The 19,512-nt window shown below is 38.7% G+C and overlaps 1 protein-coding gene across 1 annotated transcript in view; it reads left to right on the top strand.

Moving 5' to 3' along the window:
* Nucleotides 1-3,354: 3,354 nt before the first annotated feature.
* SLC15A2 (solute carrier family 15 member 2) overlaps nt 3,355-19,512 on the top strand; it is a 79,582-nt gene continuing 63,424 nt past the window's right edge. The window contains exons 1-5 of the mRNA XM_058195390.1: nt 3,355-3,459; nt 8,403-8,490; nt 10,636-10,777; nt 11,140-11,232; nt 14,235-14,334. Coding sequence (XP_058051373.1) covers nt 3,355-3,459; nt 8,403-8,490; nt 10,636-10,777; nt 11,140-11,232; nt 14,235-14,334 — 528 coding nt within the window. The remainder of the gene's footprint in view (nt 3,460-8,402; nt 8,491-10,635; nt 10,778-11,139; nt 11,233-14,234; nt 14,335-19,512) is intronic.

Here is a 19,512-nt window from a genome sequence, read left to right as displayed (position 1 = left end):
GGGTCCAGTAAACACGTGGTGGCATTCAGCCTACCCAACAACCTGTCCATGTCCTCGGGAGCCACAGGGTCAAACTCATCCCAAACAATATCGCCAAGACCACCCTCGAGCATCTCACCCGCATCACCGCAATCTTGGTCCAGACCATCCCGAAGCTGAATGATTTTATCGTATAGATAACCGTTAAACTCCTCAGCACGTCCCTGCAACGGGTCATCCCGCTCCCCCTGGTGTAGGAGGGAGCGGGTCACCCGAAACAGGGCGGCTGGGCGGTTATCTGCCGATGCAATGAGGGAGGAGGCGTAGCTACACCTCACTTCCCTCAATGCCACTAGGTAAGTCCTAGTATAGGACTTCACTAGTGTCCGGTCAGCTTCCGAATGGCTAGACCTCCAGGAACTCTCTAGGCGTCTTCTCCGGCGCTTCATCCCTCTCAGCTCCTCGGAGAACCAAGGAGCCGGTTGGGACCTGCGCCGGGTCAGAGGCCGCAAAGGCACGACACGGTCTAAGGCCCCCGCCGCGGCCCATTCCCAGGCCGCAACAAGTTCCTCAGCCGAGCCGTGAGCCAGACCCTCAGGAAATGGCCCAAGCTCCGTCCGGAACCCATCCGGGTCCATCAGGCGCCTGGGACGGAACCAACGTATCGGCTCCGTCTCCCTGCGGTGGTGAATGGCGGTCAGAAAGTCCAGGCGAAGAAGAGAGTGATCTGACCATGACAAAGGTTCAGTGACTATTTCCTTTAAGTCCAGATCTCTCAACCACTGACCAGAGAGAAAAATCAGGTCCAGAGTGCCACCCCCAATGTGAGTAGGGCCATCAACTACTTGGGTCAGGTCCAAGGCCGTCATGGAAGCCATGAACTCCCGAGCTGCCGTCGATGACGAGCCGGAAGATGGCAAGTTAAAGTCCCCCATGACTAAAAGTCTGGGGGTCTCAACTGCCACCCCAGCCAGCACCTCCAGGAGCTCGGGCAGGGCGGCTGTCACGCAGCAAGGAGCCAGGTACGTGACCAGCAAGCCCATCTGACACCTATGACCCCACCTCACACCCGGCAATCTGAGGTACGGTGGTCTCCCTCGGCTCTAGACTCTCTTTAATAACAACCGCCACCCCCCCACCCCTACCCTGGGCCCTCGGCTGATGGAATGCACGGAAACCCGGTGGGCACATCTCGACCAGGGGCACGCCCCCTTCAGTGCCCAACCAGGTCTCCGTAACGCCTATAATGTCCGCGGCACCCCCCTGAATCAGATCATGTATTAGGGGGGCCTTATTGGCCACGGACCGTGCGTTGCATAACATCAGACGAAGGCCCAGGCTCTGAGGGTCTTGACCATCCGGGGAACGGGAGAAGGGAGGGGGATCGGGGCGCGCGATCGCCTGCAGACATCGAGCGCGCGCCCCCCCAGAACGATACGGTCCCCCCCTTCCGCCATATCTGCCCCTCCCACTTACCGTGCAAATGGAACCACCCTCACCAAAAGAAACGAAATCCCCCCCTATAACCTCCGAACCCATTACAGAACCGCCACGAGCACGCGCAAGGACTGGCTCCCCACCCGGCGGGCTACTCCCAGTACCCGCCCTAACCTCCCACCCCTCCCGACGGGTTCTCTCCCCTACCCGTCGAATCCCTCCCCCCCCTCCCAACCCTTAAAATCCCCATTAAAACTCCCCTTAAAAAATTTCTTAAAACAGCTAATTAAAAAGCCCCTAAGCCTCCTATTTTTAGCATTTATTTATATTTATTATATTTTTATGTTCCCCATCTCACTTGATTACAGTGACTCCAGGCAGTTTACAATATAATAAAAAGTTAAAGAGTAGTATATGAAAATGAAAATTTGAAGAATAAATAGAAAAGCTAATACCCAAGATGATATGGGATGAGGATCTTCTATATCTAGTCGGAAACCTCCAATGTAGCAGTTTTCCATCAGGGTCAAGCTGTTTGCAGGCTCTTGTGGAAGGCCAGGATTATGAGGGCAGATCTCACCACCAATGGGAGAATATTCCAGAGTGTGGGGATGGAGGCCACAGCAGCTCCTGAACCCCACCAGCAGAAATTCTTTGGCAGATGGGATCCGAAGTAGGGCTTTTCTGCTGGAACCAGTGGGGAAGGCTTGTCCCATTGGAATGAGACAGCTCCTCAAATACCTCCCCGAATAAGCTATTAATAACAGTTTATTGACCCATGGAAATTTATCCCCGCATTCTCTGATCTGAATTTGTTTTATTAAAAACACGAGGAACTGAATGATTCAGGGCTTCTGTCTCCCCATGCTTCCTGTCTTTTTGTTTCTTTTCTATCTCCCCCCCCCATTGGTCATGACAATAATGATGAGGAAAGGTGAATCAATCAACCAATTATTTTTTTCAGGGCAAGCAAAAATGAAGGATGAGGTGATTCATCAAAGCTGCATGAAAGGCATAGACAAGGATATCATTATATTGAAAGGAGTGAGGATGGAGGACTGATCAGCTTCTGGAATTGTCTCTGAAATACTGTAGCCAGGTTTTCTTTACTCAGATTATAGCCTATTGAGAAATAATTACCTTTTAGGTGGAATATATTCGCTTCCCGTGCAGCACAGCACACTGTCTTGTCAGAATCATCCCACAAAACATATAGAGAGTGACAACAGTTTATCTCTGCCAAGGGCTCTATGAGGAGAGTCATTTGCTACACTAGTTGTGGCATAGGTGCTTGCAATGAGAAGAAGCTATGAATTAAAAGAGATTTAGAGAAGAATACAAGAAGCTCTTTATATTTTATATTGTAAATATTATACAGAGTTGGTGAGATTCTGGAGACGTGCACATAGAACAGACCCCCCCCAATGCATTTTTGCTCTGAGATCTTAATGATGTTTTTTTGGGGAGCGGGGTTGGTTTGGTTCAGCCAGCTCCTTTTAAATAGACAGAGAAGTCTTTGCTTCCTAGCTGCTAAGCCTACCATTAGCACAAAGACGGCCTAAAGAAACATGTTCCACATCTAATTATAACTTGTGCGGTGCAAATTATCATGGAATATGCAGTTTGATTGACATGATATGAGCGCACGAGATCATTTGAGGTATGTTATAGCATGAAACTGTGCCCAGTGGTGTTGCGGGAGAGCCCTGTGATTTTGCTGATTTAAGAACCGCTTGCTCCATTCAAATTAATTTTGGTCTCGTCATTCAAAGTAAGATCATCTGCTTGCCTCAGCATGAGTGAAAGGTGCACAATCAGGGTTAACATAAAACTGAACTTAACTCCAAACCACATAGTTGGAAGTCTTCCCAGCCAACTCACCATGACAGCAAGGAGTTATATGAGACAGATTTTTGTAAAAAATAAAACAATAACAGCATGGACCTCTCGGAGAAAGGAGACCCTAAGAAGACTTTGTTCCTTTCTGTTTCTGCAGGATCTGATCCTTCAAAAAGCGTTAGCCCTCCTGAGAAAATATCTCCGGTATGTATCTGGAGGGCTTTGTTTTCATTATTTCTTTTAACTTCATGAAAGCTTCTGTTATTTTTGTCACTGCAGTGTCCTGACCTCCGAATCACCTAGAACTGATATTAGCTTTAAAAATTTGGAATGAAATGTTTCCTTGATTAATCTATTAAAAAGAAAGCTTTTTTTTTTAAAGTGAAGGTAGGGAAATAGAACTGGTGGCTTCTTTTGAATAATCACTCTACTGCCAAAAAATTGCACTGTAGGAATTTGCATTTTCAGATGGGAAATACATTCCAAGAATGTTCATTTTTGAAGTATGAAAGAGCTCTAGAGGGGAAGTTGATGAGATCCTAATTCATTATGTTCCAACAGTGGAAATTCCAACCCCAACCAGCTGCACCGCAGTGGCACTTTAAGTTATTTTCATATTTTTGCTGCTGTCGTTAACGGTGTTTGTTTTCAGACCTTTCTAAATCCTGTTTATGAAAAATGAATGGCTTTAACCTTAAGGTGTATTTGTTTTAGTCTTGAACCAGTAATTTGATATTGTGCCTTCAGATAGTGAAAGAGCAATTTGTGGAGGCTTCTTCTAACCTGTACCCCAATACCTTTGAAGGATATGAAGCTGGAAAAGACTAATTTATAAATAGCTGCAAGAAGGAGAAAGGGAACAGAGTTGCAGTTATGGAATGATGATTCCCCAGTAAAATAAATAACTATGTAAAGGAGATTTCCTTCTCAAACAGTAGACAGGAATAGCTATAACCTTTAAAGAAACAGATAAATAAATGTGAAATAGATTTGTAAAAAGCAAAAAGGTTGAAAAGAGATAGGGCATTGTTTTAGATAGAGAAGAAGGAATAAATTGGCTGATTTCAGTCTTAATTAAAATGGGATGCAGTTCTCAGTGAAAGTTTATAGCCTGAAGTAGTATAGCAGGGAACCATTCTGCTTCTCAATTAAACACATTAATAATATTTAAAAATTGTAATGTTTTAAAGGGGAAAAAACTGGTAGGCAGAGAAGCATTCTCATGCCAAGGAGTTTTTAATTGTTCTGGGAAAATGCAAATAACTTCTAAATGTGTGCTTCCCAGAAGAAATTGAGCACTGCCTGGTCTTATGTAAATAAATGAGTAGCTTTATCTATTCATTGCACGTACAAATGAATATTTTGAAAAGCCCTTTAATTTAAAACTTGATCAGATCAAGCTTTTTCATTCCACATAGTTTGTTAGTTACACATTTATGGATTAATGGAGGAAAGCATTAAATCAGCCATTGGTGTGAATATATGGATCAATGCTGAAATTATCTGAAAGAATAGATAATCAAGTGTTTGTCCTGCTTTTCCTAAGACCAATATCCATGGTTTGTTGAAAGAGGCCATAACCTAAGAATAATTGCATTACGGAAACAATATTCAACTGCTATTTTTCTCACATTCAAGTTTTCCCTTCTAATTCTCTTTATGAATGAGATTGCAACGTTAAGCGCACCCATACATGCATGTAAGAACATTTGTGAATAAAGTCCAATATATGTAATGGTTGAATGACATGTGAGATTTCTTATCAATTTTGGGCAGTTATGAAATGCTCCAAAACAAAAAAAAAATGTACTGCACTTTTTACTTCAATGTTGTATTTGAAACCTATGCCAGGTGTGATTATTCTATAAAACAGGCATGCCAGAGGAACTAGTGGAAATATAAAATGGCAAGCAAGCTGAAACGCTGCAATCTTCCAGGGTTGCAAGCAAAATCAGAGAAAAATTCCATACCAGAATCATAAGAGTGCCTTTTGCAAATTAATAAAGCAAGAGTAATTTTGAACCAAGAATATAACAGTGTTCTGGATTATTAAGATTTTTTTCTCTCAGTTATTAGAATTGTGTCTTCTCAGTCCTGTATTTAATCTGTAACCATAATCAGAGCTAAGTGAAAGCAGTGCCCGAAAAGGGACTTCAAAATGGAAAAAGTGACCAAAGGATATATAAATACACCAGTGGTGGAATTCAAATTTTTTTACTACTGGTTCTGTGGGTGTGGCTTGGTGGGCATGGTGTGGCTTGGTGGGCATGGCTTGGTGGGCATGGCAGGGGAAGGATACTGCAAAATCTCCATTCCCTTCCCACTCTGTGACCAGCCAGAGAAGCTATTTGCCGGTTCTCCGAACTACTCAAAATTTCCACTACCGGTTCTTCAGAACCTGTCAGAACCTGCTGAATAGCACCCCTGAAAATCACCCTTCCTAAAGCTTCTTTACCAACTCATTATTTTTCTTTACACAAAGAACCTGTAAGTGGACTTTGAAACATAATTGCTTTATGGAGCTGTAACCTCATCTGAGGTATGAATGCTTTGCTTGATTAGGAGAAATCCATTCAGCTTGTCAGTCCAGTTTTTTATTTTCAGTTCTATTTTTCATGTCCTCTAAATCCCATTGTCATCCTGTACCTCATGCTTCACGCATTACTGTATAGTTAGTACATTTTGTAAGCTAAAGCTAAACTGGATGGACATGTCCAAAAAGGAATATACATGTAAAACAGAAATTGAATAAAAGATACAAAAATTGGAAATAAATATTAAACAAATCAAGCTTTTCCATGGTGTTTGAGAAGCATCTGCATATTGGGGGGGGGGGTTTGAGAAACTAAAAGCGTTATTCTTTATATGATGTTAGCGATAATTCAGAACTTGGCTATAAAGGATGCTCTTGACTATCAAATAGAATAATACTTTGTCTACTATCTGACCTGCAGAACAGTATGGCAGCATTGGGACCATTAATGACTGAAAGGGAGACCATGTAGAAAAGATAGCACAATAACACATGTGTGACTATCTTAGTGTTATCCAGTTGCCAGTCTTGATCTGGAATGTTGTTATAGCTCCCTTCTAATTTTATTGAAGGCAAGGTATTGAAACCCATAGAGAAATTTCTCCTGTGTATTGTCTTATGTGTTAATGCACTGTATGTAAACAAAGCTATAAGGATTTTCTGGCTGAAACAATAATATTTTTTGTCAATTTTTTAAAAGATGAAATGAGCCCAAATGGGATGCCAAATGGGAGTTAGGGTTCAGCAGCTAGCTGTGATATGAAACAATCTTGACACTGGATTCATCCAGTTTTGATAGCACAATAGTATGCAACCTATAATACAAATAGTCTTTATGCTCTAATGAATGTGTGTAGAAGAGAATAACTTTGTAGCAGCAAATTCCAGCCTTTGAATCTTTATCATTTTAACTTGTATGCAACTGATATGGAAAATAGGAGTGGGTAGGAAATATCTTTCATTTCCATTTCACTGCAGACTTACGCAATTCACATCTCCCAAATTAATCTATGAAGCAAAACTCAATTATATTTTGATAGGATGTGCAATGCAGTACTCCAGCCATAAAACTTGGAAAAAAATGTGCATACTCTACTGAACAGTACACTATCTGGTTTGAAATTATTTCCTCAAATATTTATATTGGAAAAATTTGTATACAAATGGCATGTATGAGAAATGAATAATACACATGCCCGTGTGTGTGTGTGTCTGTCTGTCTGTGTGTCTGTGTCTGTGCATACATTAATATGTTTGTAAACTGGTGAGGAAATGGGGTAAAAAGAACCTAAGATGAGAAATGAAACAAACAAACAAGCAAACTTGAAATGGACAGGTTCATCAATCCTGAATGGAGAGCTTGTATCGACATCTGTAGGAGTCCTTGCATATATGCTCAAGATCTCTAATCCTCCCCTCACTTGCCAACCAGGTTTCCTGAATGCACAGAAAGAGTCAGATTGGCATGTGCATTGTATATTTTGGCATTCTCTAGGTACAAACAAATCCATGTAGGTTGAAACAGAGCTTTGATGCCATGAGTCATCTTCCTCAACTGCCCCATTTCCCTGTTCCTTCAGAGAAGTGTCCTTGAGTTACTCTACAGGCCTATCGTGTTTCTTCAGGGACCTTTTGCTGACATTAAAGCCCAAACTTTGAGAAATCACAATTTGTAAATGTGTATCTAACTCCCATTTAAATAACCCCTTCCTGGCAGACTCATCTCTTGTTGACGCCGGAAGACTGAGGATTTCTCACTGTCAGATGGGTTTTTCTCTCTCTTTGCAGATTCTGTTGCTCCTGCATGTCGTTGGGTGGCGCTGCAAAAATGTTGTGGAAGTGGACTAGGGAAAGTATCAGCCTGCTTTGTTTTCTTACAGTGCAGTGAAGCCTCACAAATTTGAGGACAAAAATGAAGGCTGGACTGTGAAAACAATAATATGGCCATTATGTACTTAAGCATGTGGTTAGCCTTTGGTATTTGATGCTCGGATCCTCCTGACACTGAAATTGTAGGTTCCTGTTTCCCATATTTTCTCTGCTGACACAATTACTCTGCACATGCTGGAGGAAGAAAAATAACACCCCAGAGGGGATTTGTTTCTTGATTACACCAAGAACCCAGATTAGTCACAGAAATTTTATAGAAACCTGTGGACATTCACTCAGCTCATCCAAGTCACAAAAAAACACACAACTTTTTGTTCTTTATCTTTGGATGAGAAAACAATTATGTTTTGCCTTTATATATTTGCTTTTTATGTTTGCTTTTAAAATTCTATTTGATACTGTTTGTAGATATATGTGTGCGTATATGAAAATGCCTACATATGCACACAAACATATGTAGTATTTATATAATATTTTCAAGCTGCTATTTGACATTGACTTAATATGTTGAACTTCACTCTTTGAAACATGAGTTTACTGACATTTTAAGTGTTTTCTTGAACTGTTTCTTCACAGACATACCTGTCTTTTTCATTTTGTTGTACAAATAGATGTTTTGGTTTCAAAACCTGCTTTCTGTGAGCACCATTGTATCAACTTTGCAAATGATGAAATGACATGTATATAGTACATAACCCAACCTCTTTCTGCTCGGCTTCTTTAGGGAATATGTGGCACCCACTATCCTCTCAGCATCGCTTTCATTGTAGTGAATGAATTTTGTGAGCGCTTCTCCTACTATGGAATGAAAGGTAGGTTTTTACAACCTTTGCTCAGGAAAACTCAGATGTTTTTTCCATTTATTTAGATGGAAGAAAAGCAGGGAGAAATTAATGGCTGGAATTGGGGAGAAAGCGTTTTGCTTGATTTCTCACCCAAAATCTCAATCAGATTTATAAATCTTAATGGTCTGTGCTAAATGTAAATGCTAGTGTGATAGACAGAAGGATCATAAATATAGAATGTTGGCGGTAAAATAAAGGTTGTTTTAAAAAATGTTCTGCAGAACAGAACTGAAGTCTGAGGAAGACACTGTTGGCCTAGCCAGACTTGCTCAGCCATGACCTTTTCCAGATGTAGGATATTCAGTTCCCAGAAGTCTTCAGCCATCATATTATTGCTCAGAATTCTGGGCATGAAAATCCATTTATCTAGCGCTACCAGATCTAGATTGCAAAAATGCAGATGACTACCAGATGGTTAAAAAGCATTAGAATTTTCTATATTTGTTTGCTCTCATCTAGTGGTTGTCCAGAGAGTCCAAACCAGCTGACCCATCACACATCTGGAAGAATGCCTGGACTGAGAAAGCTATCTTAATAACTAATTTCTCCAACTTTTCTCCTGTGGCAGGCCCTATGATTTTATCTCTGGGATGATGGTCAACATTCAGAAAGGCCACTTTGTTCATCACTCTATTTTTCTGCCACTGATAAACTTTGTTTCTTCTGTTACTGTTAAAGGCACAAAGCTATTATCGAGTGGCAGTAGATAGAGAATCATAGACATAACCCTGGAGAAAAACTGTGGCAGTTAGCAAAACATGATTTAAGTGCAGAAAAGAAAGAAAATGTCAGAAGCAAATGTGAATGGAGTCTGATTTAAACTCTTTTTGATGTAAGACGAATTGAGGAACAGTGTTGTCAGATTTTCGAGATTCTGCTACTATATCAATAAAGTAGAGTTCTACTGTTTCCTGCAGAATCTGTTGCTGATGTGGTATCTACCTGAAAGGCTGACACAATACTACTAACAACTTACTACAGTATTATAAACTGGACCTAAATATTATCATACATTTTGGAGGCCTGGAAGGACATAGAAGGGAGAAATCCACTCTCAGAAATATGCCTATCTGTGTTTTATGTGTGGTATCAGTTAGGAGCCCAGGGCAGAGATGGTGGAGCTTTGGTGATCCAGGATACTCTGATTATATTCAGGAGCACTGCTTTACAGAAAAATGGATGTGAGACCTTGTTTACAAAGTTTGGCTGTCAGAAACACTTGGGACTCTCACTACTGTAGTAGTTTCCTTGTTAAATTGCAATATCCCTGCCTGAACGCCTTCAATGTGACCAGATAGGCGGTGGAGTTCCCCAGGCTTAAGATTGTAGGGGATTCCTCCCAGATTTGCAGCACCTATTTGAGGAACAGGTAGCAGTCATAATCAAGAGTGTTTTTGTACAACTTTGCCTTGTGTGCAGTTGTCCCCTTTCTTGGACCAAGATGTACTTCTCATGGCCACTCATAGTTGAACTGCCTCTCAAGAAGACTACTGCAATGTGTTCTATGTGGGGGCTCTCCTTGAAGAACATACAGAAGCTACAACTGGTCCAGAATGCATTGTCATCAGGATGCCCCTGTTGCATCTCTGTTCCATGAGATGTACTGACTTCCAGTGTGATTTCAAGTGCAAATTAAGGTGGTAGTTGTCACCCATCATGCCTTTCATGTCACAGGGCCAGTTTTTGTTTGTTCTACTAAGTCATAGAGGTTTGCTTTGATTTCCAGACAAAGAAAGTCATCTAGCAGGACCAGAAAATAGACTTTTTCTGCCACAATGTGGCAAAAATTTGGAATCCCATACCCTTTAGATTGACTCTGATCTTATCAACTTTTCAGAAAATTCTAAATATTTGGATGTATTTCTGACTTTGCGGTCAAGCAGTTGTTCAAAGCCAATGAGATTTTATTTTATTATTGATTGACCATTGTCCTTAGTTGCCGTTGTAGGCTTTTTATACTGTCATTCATTTATGTTTACTTTGTATTGTGTTTTTATGGATTGTTAGCCTCCCAGAATCATTTCAAGAAGATGCTCAACTATATAAAATATTTGAATAAATCTCTGCGGTATCCATTATCCTGTATTTTTCTTGTTGTGTTTCTTCCTGCAGCTGTCTTGACTTTGTATTTTCTCTACTTCCTGCATTGGGATGAAACAACTTCCACATCTGTATACCATGCTTTCTCAAGTTTGTGTTACTTCACGCCAGTCATTGGTGCCTTCATTGCTGACTCCTGGCTGGGAAAATACAAGTAAGAATGAAACATGCTATCTATGCGTATAGACTTTCCCTTTCTTATAGGCTATCCCATTTGTAATGTCAGGAACAATTAATAGGAATGCGGGATCCATCATCAGGGAAGAGAAACTACCAATTTGAAGAGGAACCATAGTGCTTTTCCTCACCCTTCTGGTCAGCTATAGCACTTTCCCCCAACACTTAGAAAAGAGAAAGAAGATTGTAATTTTGGTAGATATCCCAGCAGCAGAAAAATGCTTGTCTCTTTCCTATCAGGAACCACAGGCACATTTTTGGCTTTCTGATTATAAATGCACCTGCCGTTGGCTGATAAATGTCTACCCAGTTTTTCTTGTTTTTCTTTTTCCTCTGCAGAACAATCATTTATCTCTCCATTGTTTACGTCATTGGGCATGTGATCAAATCAGTTGGGGCAATACCAAGTGTGGGAAACCAGATTGCTCATGTGTAAGTAATGAGGAAATGGACCTGCTGTCTTTTGATAATGTTACTATTAATTAACTGGTATTAATGAGCGGTGCATTCAAATGTACCTTGTTGTGAGCATTATGTGGCTCTGTCAGACCCTTTTGTTATCTGGGCATAATGAGTTTTATCCCTGTCAGGTCTGGATATCATAGCCTTGACAGCTGCCGGTGCCTACCTTTTGATAATCTGACCGTCTTGATTCTTAAGGTGCAAAGATTTGTTCCAGACTTGACTTCATGTGTTTCAGTGGTAACAGCACTGCTTAGAATTCACCACTCAGCTGCTGATTAGTCTCTATCTATGACTGAGGGGTCCTTGACCATCGCCACTCAGCACAATAAGGGGAATTTTGTTTATTATTGCAGAGCAAACACATACAAATATAAGAGGAACCACAGTGTTTTCAAGTGTGTTCATTTCTCAGAAATGAAGAGTCTGTGCAGCTACCTTAGAATCCTATAAATCCAGCTATGTAATATTGCTGCAAACTTAGTTGTGTTATAATTTTGATTCTTCCCCTACTAATCAGGTTGCCTCTAAATATTTTGACTATAGTCACCTAATCTCTTGCCATTGGCCATTTTGGCTGGGATTGATAGAAACTGAAGTCCAAAGTAGTTGGACACAAGAGGTTGCTTAATGCTATTTGAGTTGGAGAAATCAATGCAAGGAGTTTTTGCTCTTGCAATTGATGAAAATTTATAAACATGGAAAACTATATTAAAATTAAATAATGTTGCTCTTTATGTGATGTAAAGTGCACATTTTATCATGGAGATCATGATCTGGCTGGTGAGTAGATGGCATAAAGTGCTATACAGACCAACTTTTGATTATTTATTACAAAATACACTACACAAAAAAAGATGTAGAAACTTTGGAAAAAATGATAAGAGGAGCAAATAAGATAATTAAAGGCCCGGAGACTAAAACATATGAAAAATGGTGCAGGATTTAGAAAATAAGGACTATGGGTGACATGATAGCAGTATTCCAGTATTTAAGAGGCTGCCACAAAAAGAAGAGAGGGTCAATTTATTTGGAATGGATGGAATGGATGGAAACTAATCAAGGAAAGAAGCAACCTGGAATTAAGGAGAAATTTCCTAACAGTGAGGACAACTAACCAGTGGAACAGCTTGCCTTCAGAAGTTGTGGGTGCTTCATCACGGGAGGATTTTAAGAAGAGACTGGACAGCCACTTGTCTGAAATGGTACAGGGTCTCCTACTTGAGCAGGGAATTGGACTAGAAGACCTCCAAGGTCCCTTCCAGCTCTATTCTGATTGATTTATAGTTGGAACTTATACAATCCCAAGAGAATGTAAAAAGTATTTTCCATAAATGTTTGAATTGGTTAGATTCAAAATGAATGCTAAGTGACCTAGGTGTGGAACCACAGAGTTGAATATTCTCTGGTAACAAAAAATTCTACCTAAAAAGACAGTAACAATGCTAAAAAGAACTTGAGGAAAAATGTTATTTCTGATGTATTGTACTTGTTTTCCACAGACATGAGGAATTCATAGTCCTAAGGGAACTGATTTATTCCAACCCAAATCTCAACAATCTCAGATCTTGCCATCTTAGCTTCAGCAACATGCCACACCCCTCTGTAAAAGTTCTTTGCATTGAGGAATATTTTTGTTTTTAGTAAAACAAGAGATTGCAATAATAAGGCAATAGAAAACCTTAAATGGCCCAAAGACAGCTTGGGCAATTTTTGTTTTCTCAGATGTATTATTTCCCAGATTAATTCCTTATTCAAGGTAACATAAGAATCAATCAATCAATTACAATCACATTTATTTGATATTATTGTTTTATATTTTATAATTTTTAATTGTCTACCTCATTCAGATAGTTTCAATTATTGGGTAGTTTAAGATACAAATAAATGATAAAAATAAATTATGTAGCAATAGCACAAATTCAAATTCCACCTAATAGGTTAACCTAGTTAATAACTTCAGCTTTCAAAATATCGTGTAAAGAAATTTAAAAAAAATTATACAGCTTCCTTAAACTCATTGAAAAGCACATATTTCTTAGCAACTGTGTTCCATAGTCTTATTCCAGAGTGATTAAGTGTGATTTTGCTGCATTGAACTAGGGAATTTATTTGCATTTCATATTTGATAATGGGAAGAAAGTTCCAGATGATCTAGTCTCAGATTCAGTTTCAAATTCCCAATAACCATTCTTCTAGAATGTTGAAGCACCATCAATATTGCTCTTGAATATACTATATACATATTGGTACTGGTACACAATATCTGGAGGCATTTGTTGCCACCCACTGCCCCATCAGCATTGCCAGAGCAGATATCTTGTTCACAGCCCCTGTCTCTACCCCCACCAATACTACCGAGCTTCATTGGTGACACAGTTACAACAGACAGCCCTTCCTTTGCATACCTTTGAGAGAATGGGTGTACGTAATGCCAAATGCAGCATAAAAGTCAAATGGTAGTTAGATCACGGTCTATTCCTGAAGAGTTTGCACTGGGAAAACCTATTCACTAGGAGGAGATACAAGAAAGCTGGAGATTCTGCCATTCCCCCTTTTTAATAGAAAAACGTCTCCTATTGTCACTAGCTGGTGATGGCATCATAATGAGTCATAAACTTGAGTCTACGCTTCAAGAATTTACACGAGTGGAGTAGCTCAGTGCTATGATACAAAAGGCAATAAGCTACAGATCCAACCAAAATTGTGATGTCATTTCAACTTCTCTTCTGGCATGTAAATACTTATAAGACATTACTGATCCAACTTGATTTTTGCTTATTTTGTTGGCTGAAAGTCCATTAGAAAGAAACAGGAAAGGATAACTTCCCTGCATGGTTCCTAATGCAGGATTTGGGCTTGCCGCAGCATACTGCTTAAGAGTCCTCACATGCTTCAAAAGACTCTGTTATGGAGTTAGCAGCTCTGCCCCCAAGTCTTTTTATGGTGCTGAAATTTTCTCCTATTTGAAGGGTTTTGTCAATGACGGGCCTGTCTCTGATTGCTCTTGGAACGGGAGGAATCAAACCCTGCGTGGCAGCGTTCGGTGGAGACCAGTTTGAAGAAAAGCATGTAAGAATTGTATTTCTTTTCTTCCATGTCGTTTCTTTATCTTTACATGACATTATATGTATTTTACATCTTTTTTTTTTTTTGCAATGAAATGATCAATGGACCAGAGTTCCCATGTCAAGGGTAGTTTGGACTGTTCATTTAGAAACATTTGCTCATCCTTCTTTTGTATGTGCAAAAGATACAAAAGCAGATGTCTTATTCAGTCTTGATGCCTTGTTCAGTCTTGATCTCTTATTCAGTCTTGATGCCTTGTTCATAGATAACAGAGAGCTAAACAAATACCTTACATTTCTATCTAGCCCATTATTGGACAAAACTGGTAGCAATTCTACCAATAACACTTGGAGGCTTCACATAGTTCAAACTGCAACAGCATATGTAGACTCTGGCAGTTGTCAGTAGGAACGTGTTATACCTGCATTGGCTTTTTGGTGCAATTTAAAATCTGTAGGGCTTGGCACCAAATTACCTCCAGGATTATGTGAATGTCCCTGTTTAAATTTATATCAAATGTAAAGAAACCAGGAAACACTATGCAGGCAAAAACCTGGGCTTGAAAATTAAACAAATGAGCTTCTTAAGCTTTTAAGCCCTACTTTTTCTTGGCACATATCTATTGAATAGCAATAGCTTTTCAGAAATAGCTTTTCTATCACTCTAGTAGTTCTTCACATAGGAGAAGAATTCTAGATACCCTGTCTCTTCCCTTTCTTTTTCTTTTTTGTGCATTTCTAAAGAATTTGTATAGCCATCATTTCAAGCATACACACATAAACATCTATACACATATGTCCATGAGTATATATGAATATGTATACACATATGTGTGCCTGTGCATGTTTTCATTTCACCCAAGTCCAAAATGTCTTAAGGAGTGTACAATAATAGGATAAAAAAAACACAGAGACTCCAAATTTGGAAAAATCCACATCTCAAGAAATCAAAGAGCAACTCAGTTAGAAACAGCAGCTAAGTTACTGTTACATCTCATAAATAACCTTAAAATTAAATTCAAAACACCTATTTGGACAAGCTGCATGGAAGATCAATAAAAAGCCAGGTGTTCTAGAATTTATTTTTATCTTGCCTTTATCATTTTTATAAATAACCCAAGGCAGAGAAGATTCCTAATACTTCCTTCCTCTTCCTATTTTCACTGCAATATCAACCCAGTGAGATGGGCTGGGCTGAGAGAGAGTGACAGGCCCAAAGTCACCTAGCTGGCTTTCATGCCTAAGGTAGGACTAGAACTCCCAGTCTCCTGGTTTGTAATCTAGTCCCTTAACCACTAGAAATAAATTGCTGGAATTATTCTAGTGCAAATTTCTCAAGATGTGTAAGAAAACTAGATAATTATCCTTAAGAGTAACTCCTTAGTGTCTTTTAAAAAAGCCTCTAGAAGTGGAGAAACCAGAGATTCCACTATTGTGTATCTCTTGCCTTCAAGAACTTTTTCTTTATATTTAAACAAAATATATATCCATTTTTCTGGTCCTAGTTTCTTTAGCAGTACAAAAATAGATCCGAGCATTCGCCATGTGACACTGTTTTAGCTATCTCTGAACATGAAATTTAGAAGAAACTATTAAAAAGAAATCATATTAGACAAATTGGGAACCTTGTATTAATTACAGCACAGTAACAACACCTGAGGGCTGAATCATTCTCATAAGTGCAACATTTATGAACAATAATAATTAGATTTTGTAATCATCCTTTAATTAATACATAATTGGATGTGATTATAATAGCAACAGCCCTTGTTTTTTAAATGCTTCACAAATATCCTTCAGGTTAATCACTGATCTTCTCTGAGTGGTTAAATATTACCTTTTTTGACTATGCAGTTTGCTAATTGATTGCTAAAAGCTAAGCAGCCTGATAGACCTTTGAATGTTCCCAACCAAATGCTCAAACTCTGAGTGAAGAAATAGTTTCCTTTTTGGCAGATCAATATCATATGCCCCCTGCTTGAACCAACTATTCTTAACTAAAATGCACCAACTTTAACCTTTTCATATTGGCAAAAAAATTATAAGGAATTTATTTTCTTTCTTTCTTTAGAAATTACGGTAGAAGGTGGTAGTACCCTTTCTTACTATAATACTAAAATGTAATATTAATTCAATTTATTAGTCAGAAAATGTACTACCAGCCTCATTTTAATTCTCATCAAGTCAAGAAAACTAAGTGCATTGGATAAATATGAAGGCTCTATATGGAGAAGAGGGGACATTTGTCATTCATCCAGTTTCTACAAATAAAGTACAATTAGAATGAATTGGGAAGCATCCTTCCCTGACTTGGATTCCTAAGACAAGTTGAGTTAAAATGAACGCATTTCATATTTCACCTTTCTCCAATCTTCTGAAATAAATTGCAAGAAAGGGAAACCAATATATCTGAAAGTATATTGTAAATATTGTATTTACAATATTTATTTACAAATTTGTATTTACAAATATTGTATTTACAATATATTGTAACTGTAAAAACATATGGACTACAAATCTTGATCAAGGCAAAACAATAGATGCAATCTACATAGACTTTTGCAAAGCTTTTGACTCAGTAGTACACAATAAACTTCTCCTAAAACTAATATCCTATGGCATCTCAGGACCCCTTCACAAATGGATATCTGCTTTTCTGTCTAACAGACAACAAGTGGTCAAAATTGGCAATGCTTTATCAAATCCTGTTCCTGTCAAGAGTGGCGTTCCTCAAGGCAGCGTCCTTGGACCAACACTCTTCATACTATACATTAATGATCTTTGTGACCATATCTCAAGTAATTGTGTTCTTTTTGCTGACGATGTCAAACTATTTAACACCACAGACAATACATTTATCATTCAAAACGACCTTGATCATCTAACTGCTCGGTCTAAAAATTGGCAGCTCCAAATCTCAACCAGCAAATGCTCAGTCTTACATATAGGAAAAAAGAACCCAAACACTAAGTACATACTAGATGGACATTACCTTACAGACAACCCCCATCCCGTTAAAGATCTTGGAGTTTTCATATCAAATGATCTAAGTGCCAAAGCCCACTGCAACTACATAGCAAAAAAAGCTCTAAGAGTTGTAAACCTAATCTTGCACAGAATCATCTATTGTAATGTCCTTCCTGTTAAAGATTACTTCAGCTTTAATTGCAATAGTACTAGAGCAACTAATAGATTTAAACTTAATGTCAACCGCTTTAATCTAGATTGCAGAAAATATGACTTCTGTAACAGAATCATCAGTGCTTGGAATACTTTACTTGACTCTGTGGTCTCTTCTCATAATCCTAAAAGCTTTAACCAAAAACTTTCTACTATTGACCTCACCCCATTCCTAAGAGGACCATAAGCGTACAAACGTGCCTACCGTTCCTATCCTTTTGTTTTTCTTTTCTTCTTCCTATATATATATATGCTTATACCTCCTTATATTTACTCATATATGTGTTTATATACTATATAATCTTTTTGTATGATACCTACATATATTGTTGTGACAAAATAAAATAAATAAAAAATAAATAAAAATAAAGTCACAACCATTGGAGAAAAGTTCTAAGAGTTACATGACATCTAGAGACAACCTAGTTAAGAAAGGCTGTTGATACAGAAGGATAGTGATCTATAGCAGTCCTCCATAACCCAATATCTGGCCTTGGCTGTTCTAGCTAGTGCCTTCAAGATGTATTGTATTTCAATTCTCACAATCCATATGATGCAGTCTGAGATTTTATGGAAATCAGCCAAGAAGATACCAGTAAAAAAAAGCGGGGATAAAGAAATGAAAACTGAAACAAATAGAATAACAGCAAGATAACTATCTTTTCCAAACTCCTGTCTCCATCCCCACCCATCTTGCCTGGGGACAATAAAAATTCAAGTTGAATAAATCCAAAGGACACCAAATTGGATAAATTTTAATATGGGTTGTATATGGTTATCATTAGCTTCAATTGGTGACTTGGTCTTTATGCAGATGAGTGGAATTATCACATGGAATTTTAACTCTCCTTGTTTCAGAGAATTTGGGGATAATTTTAAACCTTTATATGCCAAGTCATCATTCATCCAGTTATTCAATATGGAGAGTCATGTGAAACTTCTATGCATTTGTTTCTATTCACTCCAGCTTGGATCAGATAATTTAAATATAAATCTATGACTTCCCCTCTTCTATGCAAATGATTAAATAAAAACCACTCACTGACCATGAGAATATCACATTATATTCTTGCATGCACAACAATAACTATTTGTGCAGCATTAAGAATATTTTCCATGGTGGAATATAGCCTCAATCCAAATACGGTTAGGCAAACAACTACAAAAACCCAGTGAACATTTCTTCTGCCATCAGGTTTAGGATGCTCAATTTTTGTCCCAAGAGGTATAGCAGATATTTTTAACCCAACTCCTACAGTTGAAAATAATTCACACATGTAGGGAAGCATATGAAGGTTGGTATTAGGTCAACTGAAAGTGACTTCAGTGTAATTACATCTGCTTAGAAATGCATACTGGAAATTTCTGATATCTCCACTCATTTTTATTATTTATTTATTTATTATTTAAATTTGTATACCACCCTTCTCCCGAAGGACTCAGGGCGGTTCACAGCCAAGTAAAAAACACAGTACACTATAAATACAATTAAAATACAGTTAAAAAACTTATTAAATTGGCCACGATTAAAATTTAGGACTAAATTTTGAAGCTTAATGAGATGCCTAGCAAATCAACAAGACAATACAGCAAGAATCACCCTTTCAAAAGTTCAGTTGTTGATGCAGTTTGAAGTTACAGGCTCTTTCATGTTGTGTGGACCTCAAACATAAGCATCTTCAAGCAAGCTACATTCTAAAAATCTCAAGGGATTTTATAATCCCTTGAGTCAGTCTTAGAAACAGGTAAGCAAGCAAAGCATATAATTACAACTTCAGGAATAACCGAAAGCAAGTATTAAATCCTGTGAAATGCCATCAGTCAGCTTAGTCTCAACCACCACAGGGCAGCTGCTGAAAAATAACAACTGCAAACTGTGTTCACTCAGACATGAGTATGAATGTAACCACTGCCTGAATAAGGTGCTATCAGTGGTAGCTTTTTGGGCTTCATCCCCCTGGAAAGGCTAAAGCAGGGCTGTCAAATTCCCAGGGCCAGATGC

This window comes from Ahaetulla prasina, chromosome 1, assembly GCF_028640845.1.
Source record: "Ahaetulla prasina isolate Xishuangbanna chromosome 1, ASM2864084v1, whole genome shotgun sequence".
Lineage (NCBI taxonomy): Eukaryota > Metazoa > Chordata > Lepidosauria > Squamata > Colubridae > Ahaetulla > Ahaetulla prasina.
The sequence above is the reverse complement of the archived record's forward strand: the minus strand, read 5'-3'. Positions and strand labels throughout refer to the sequence as shown.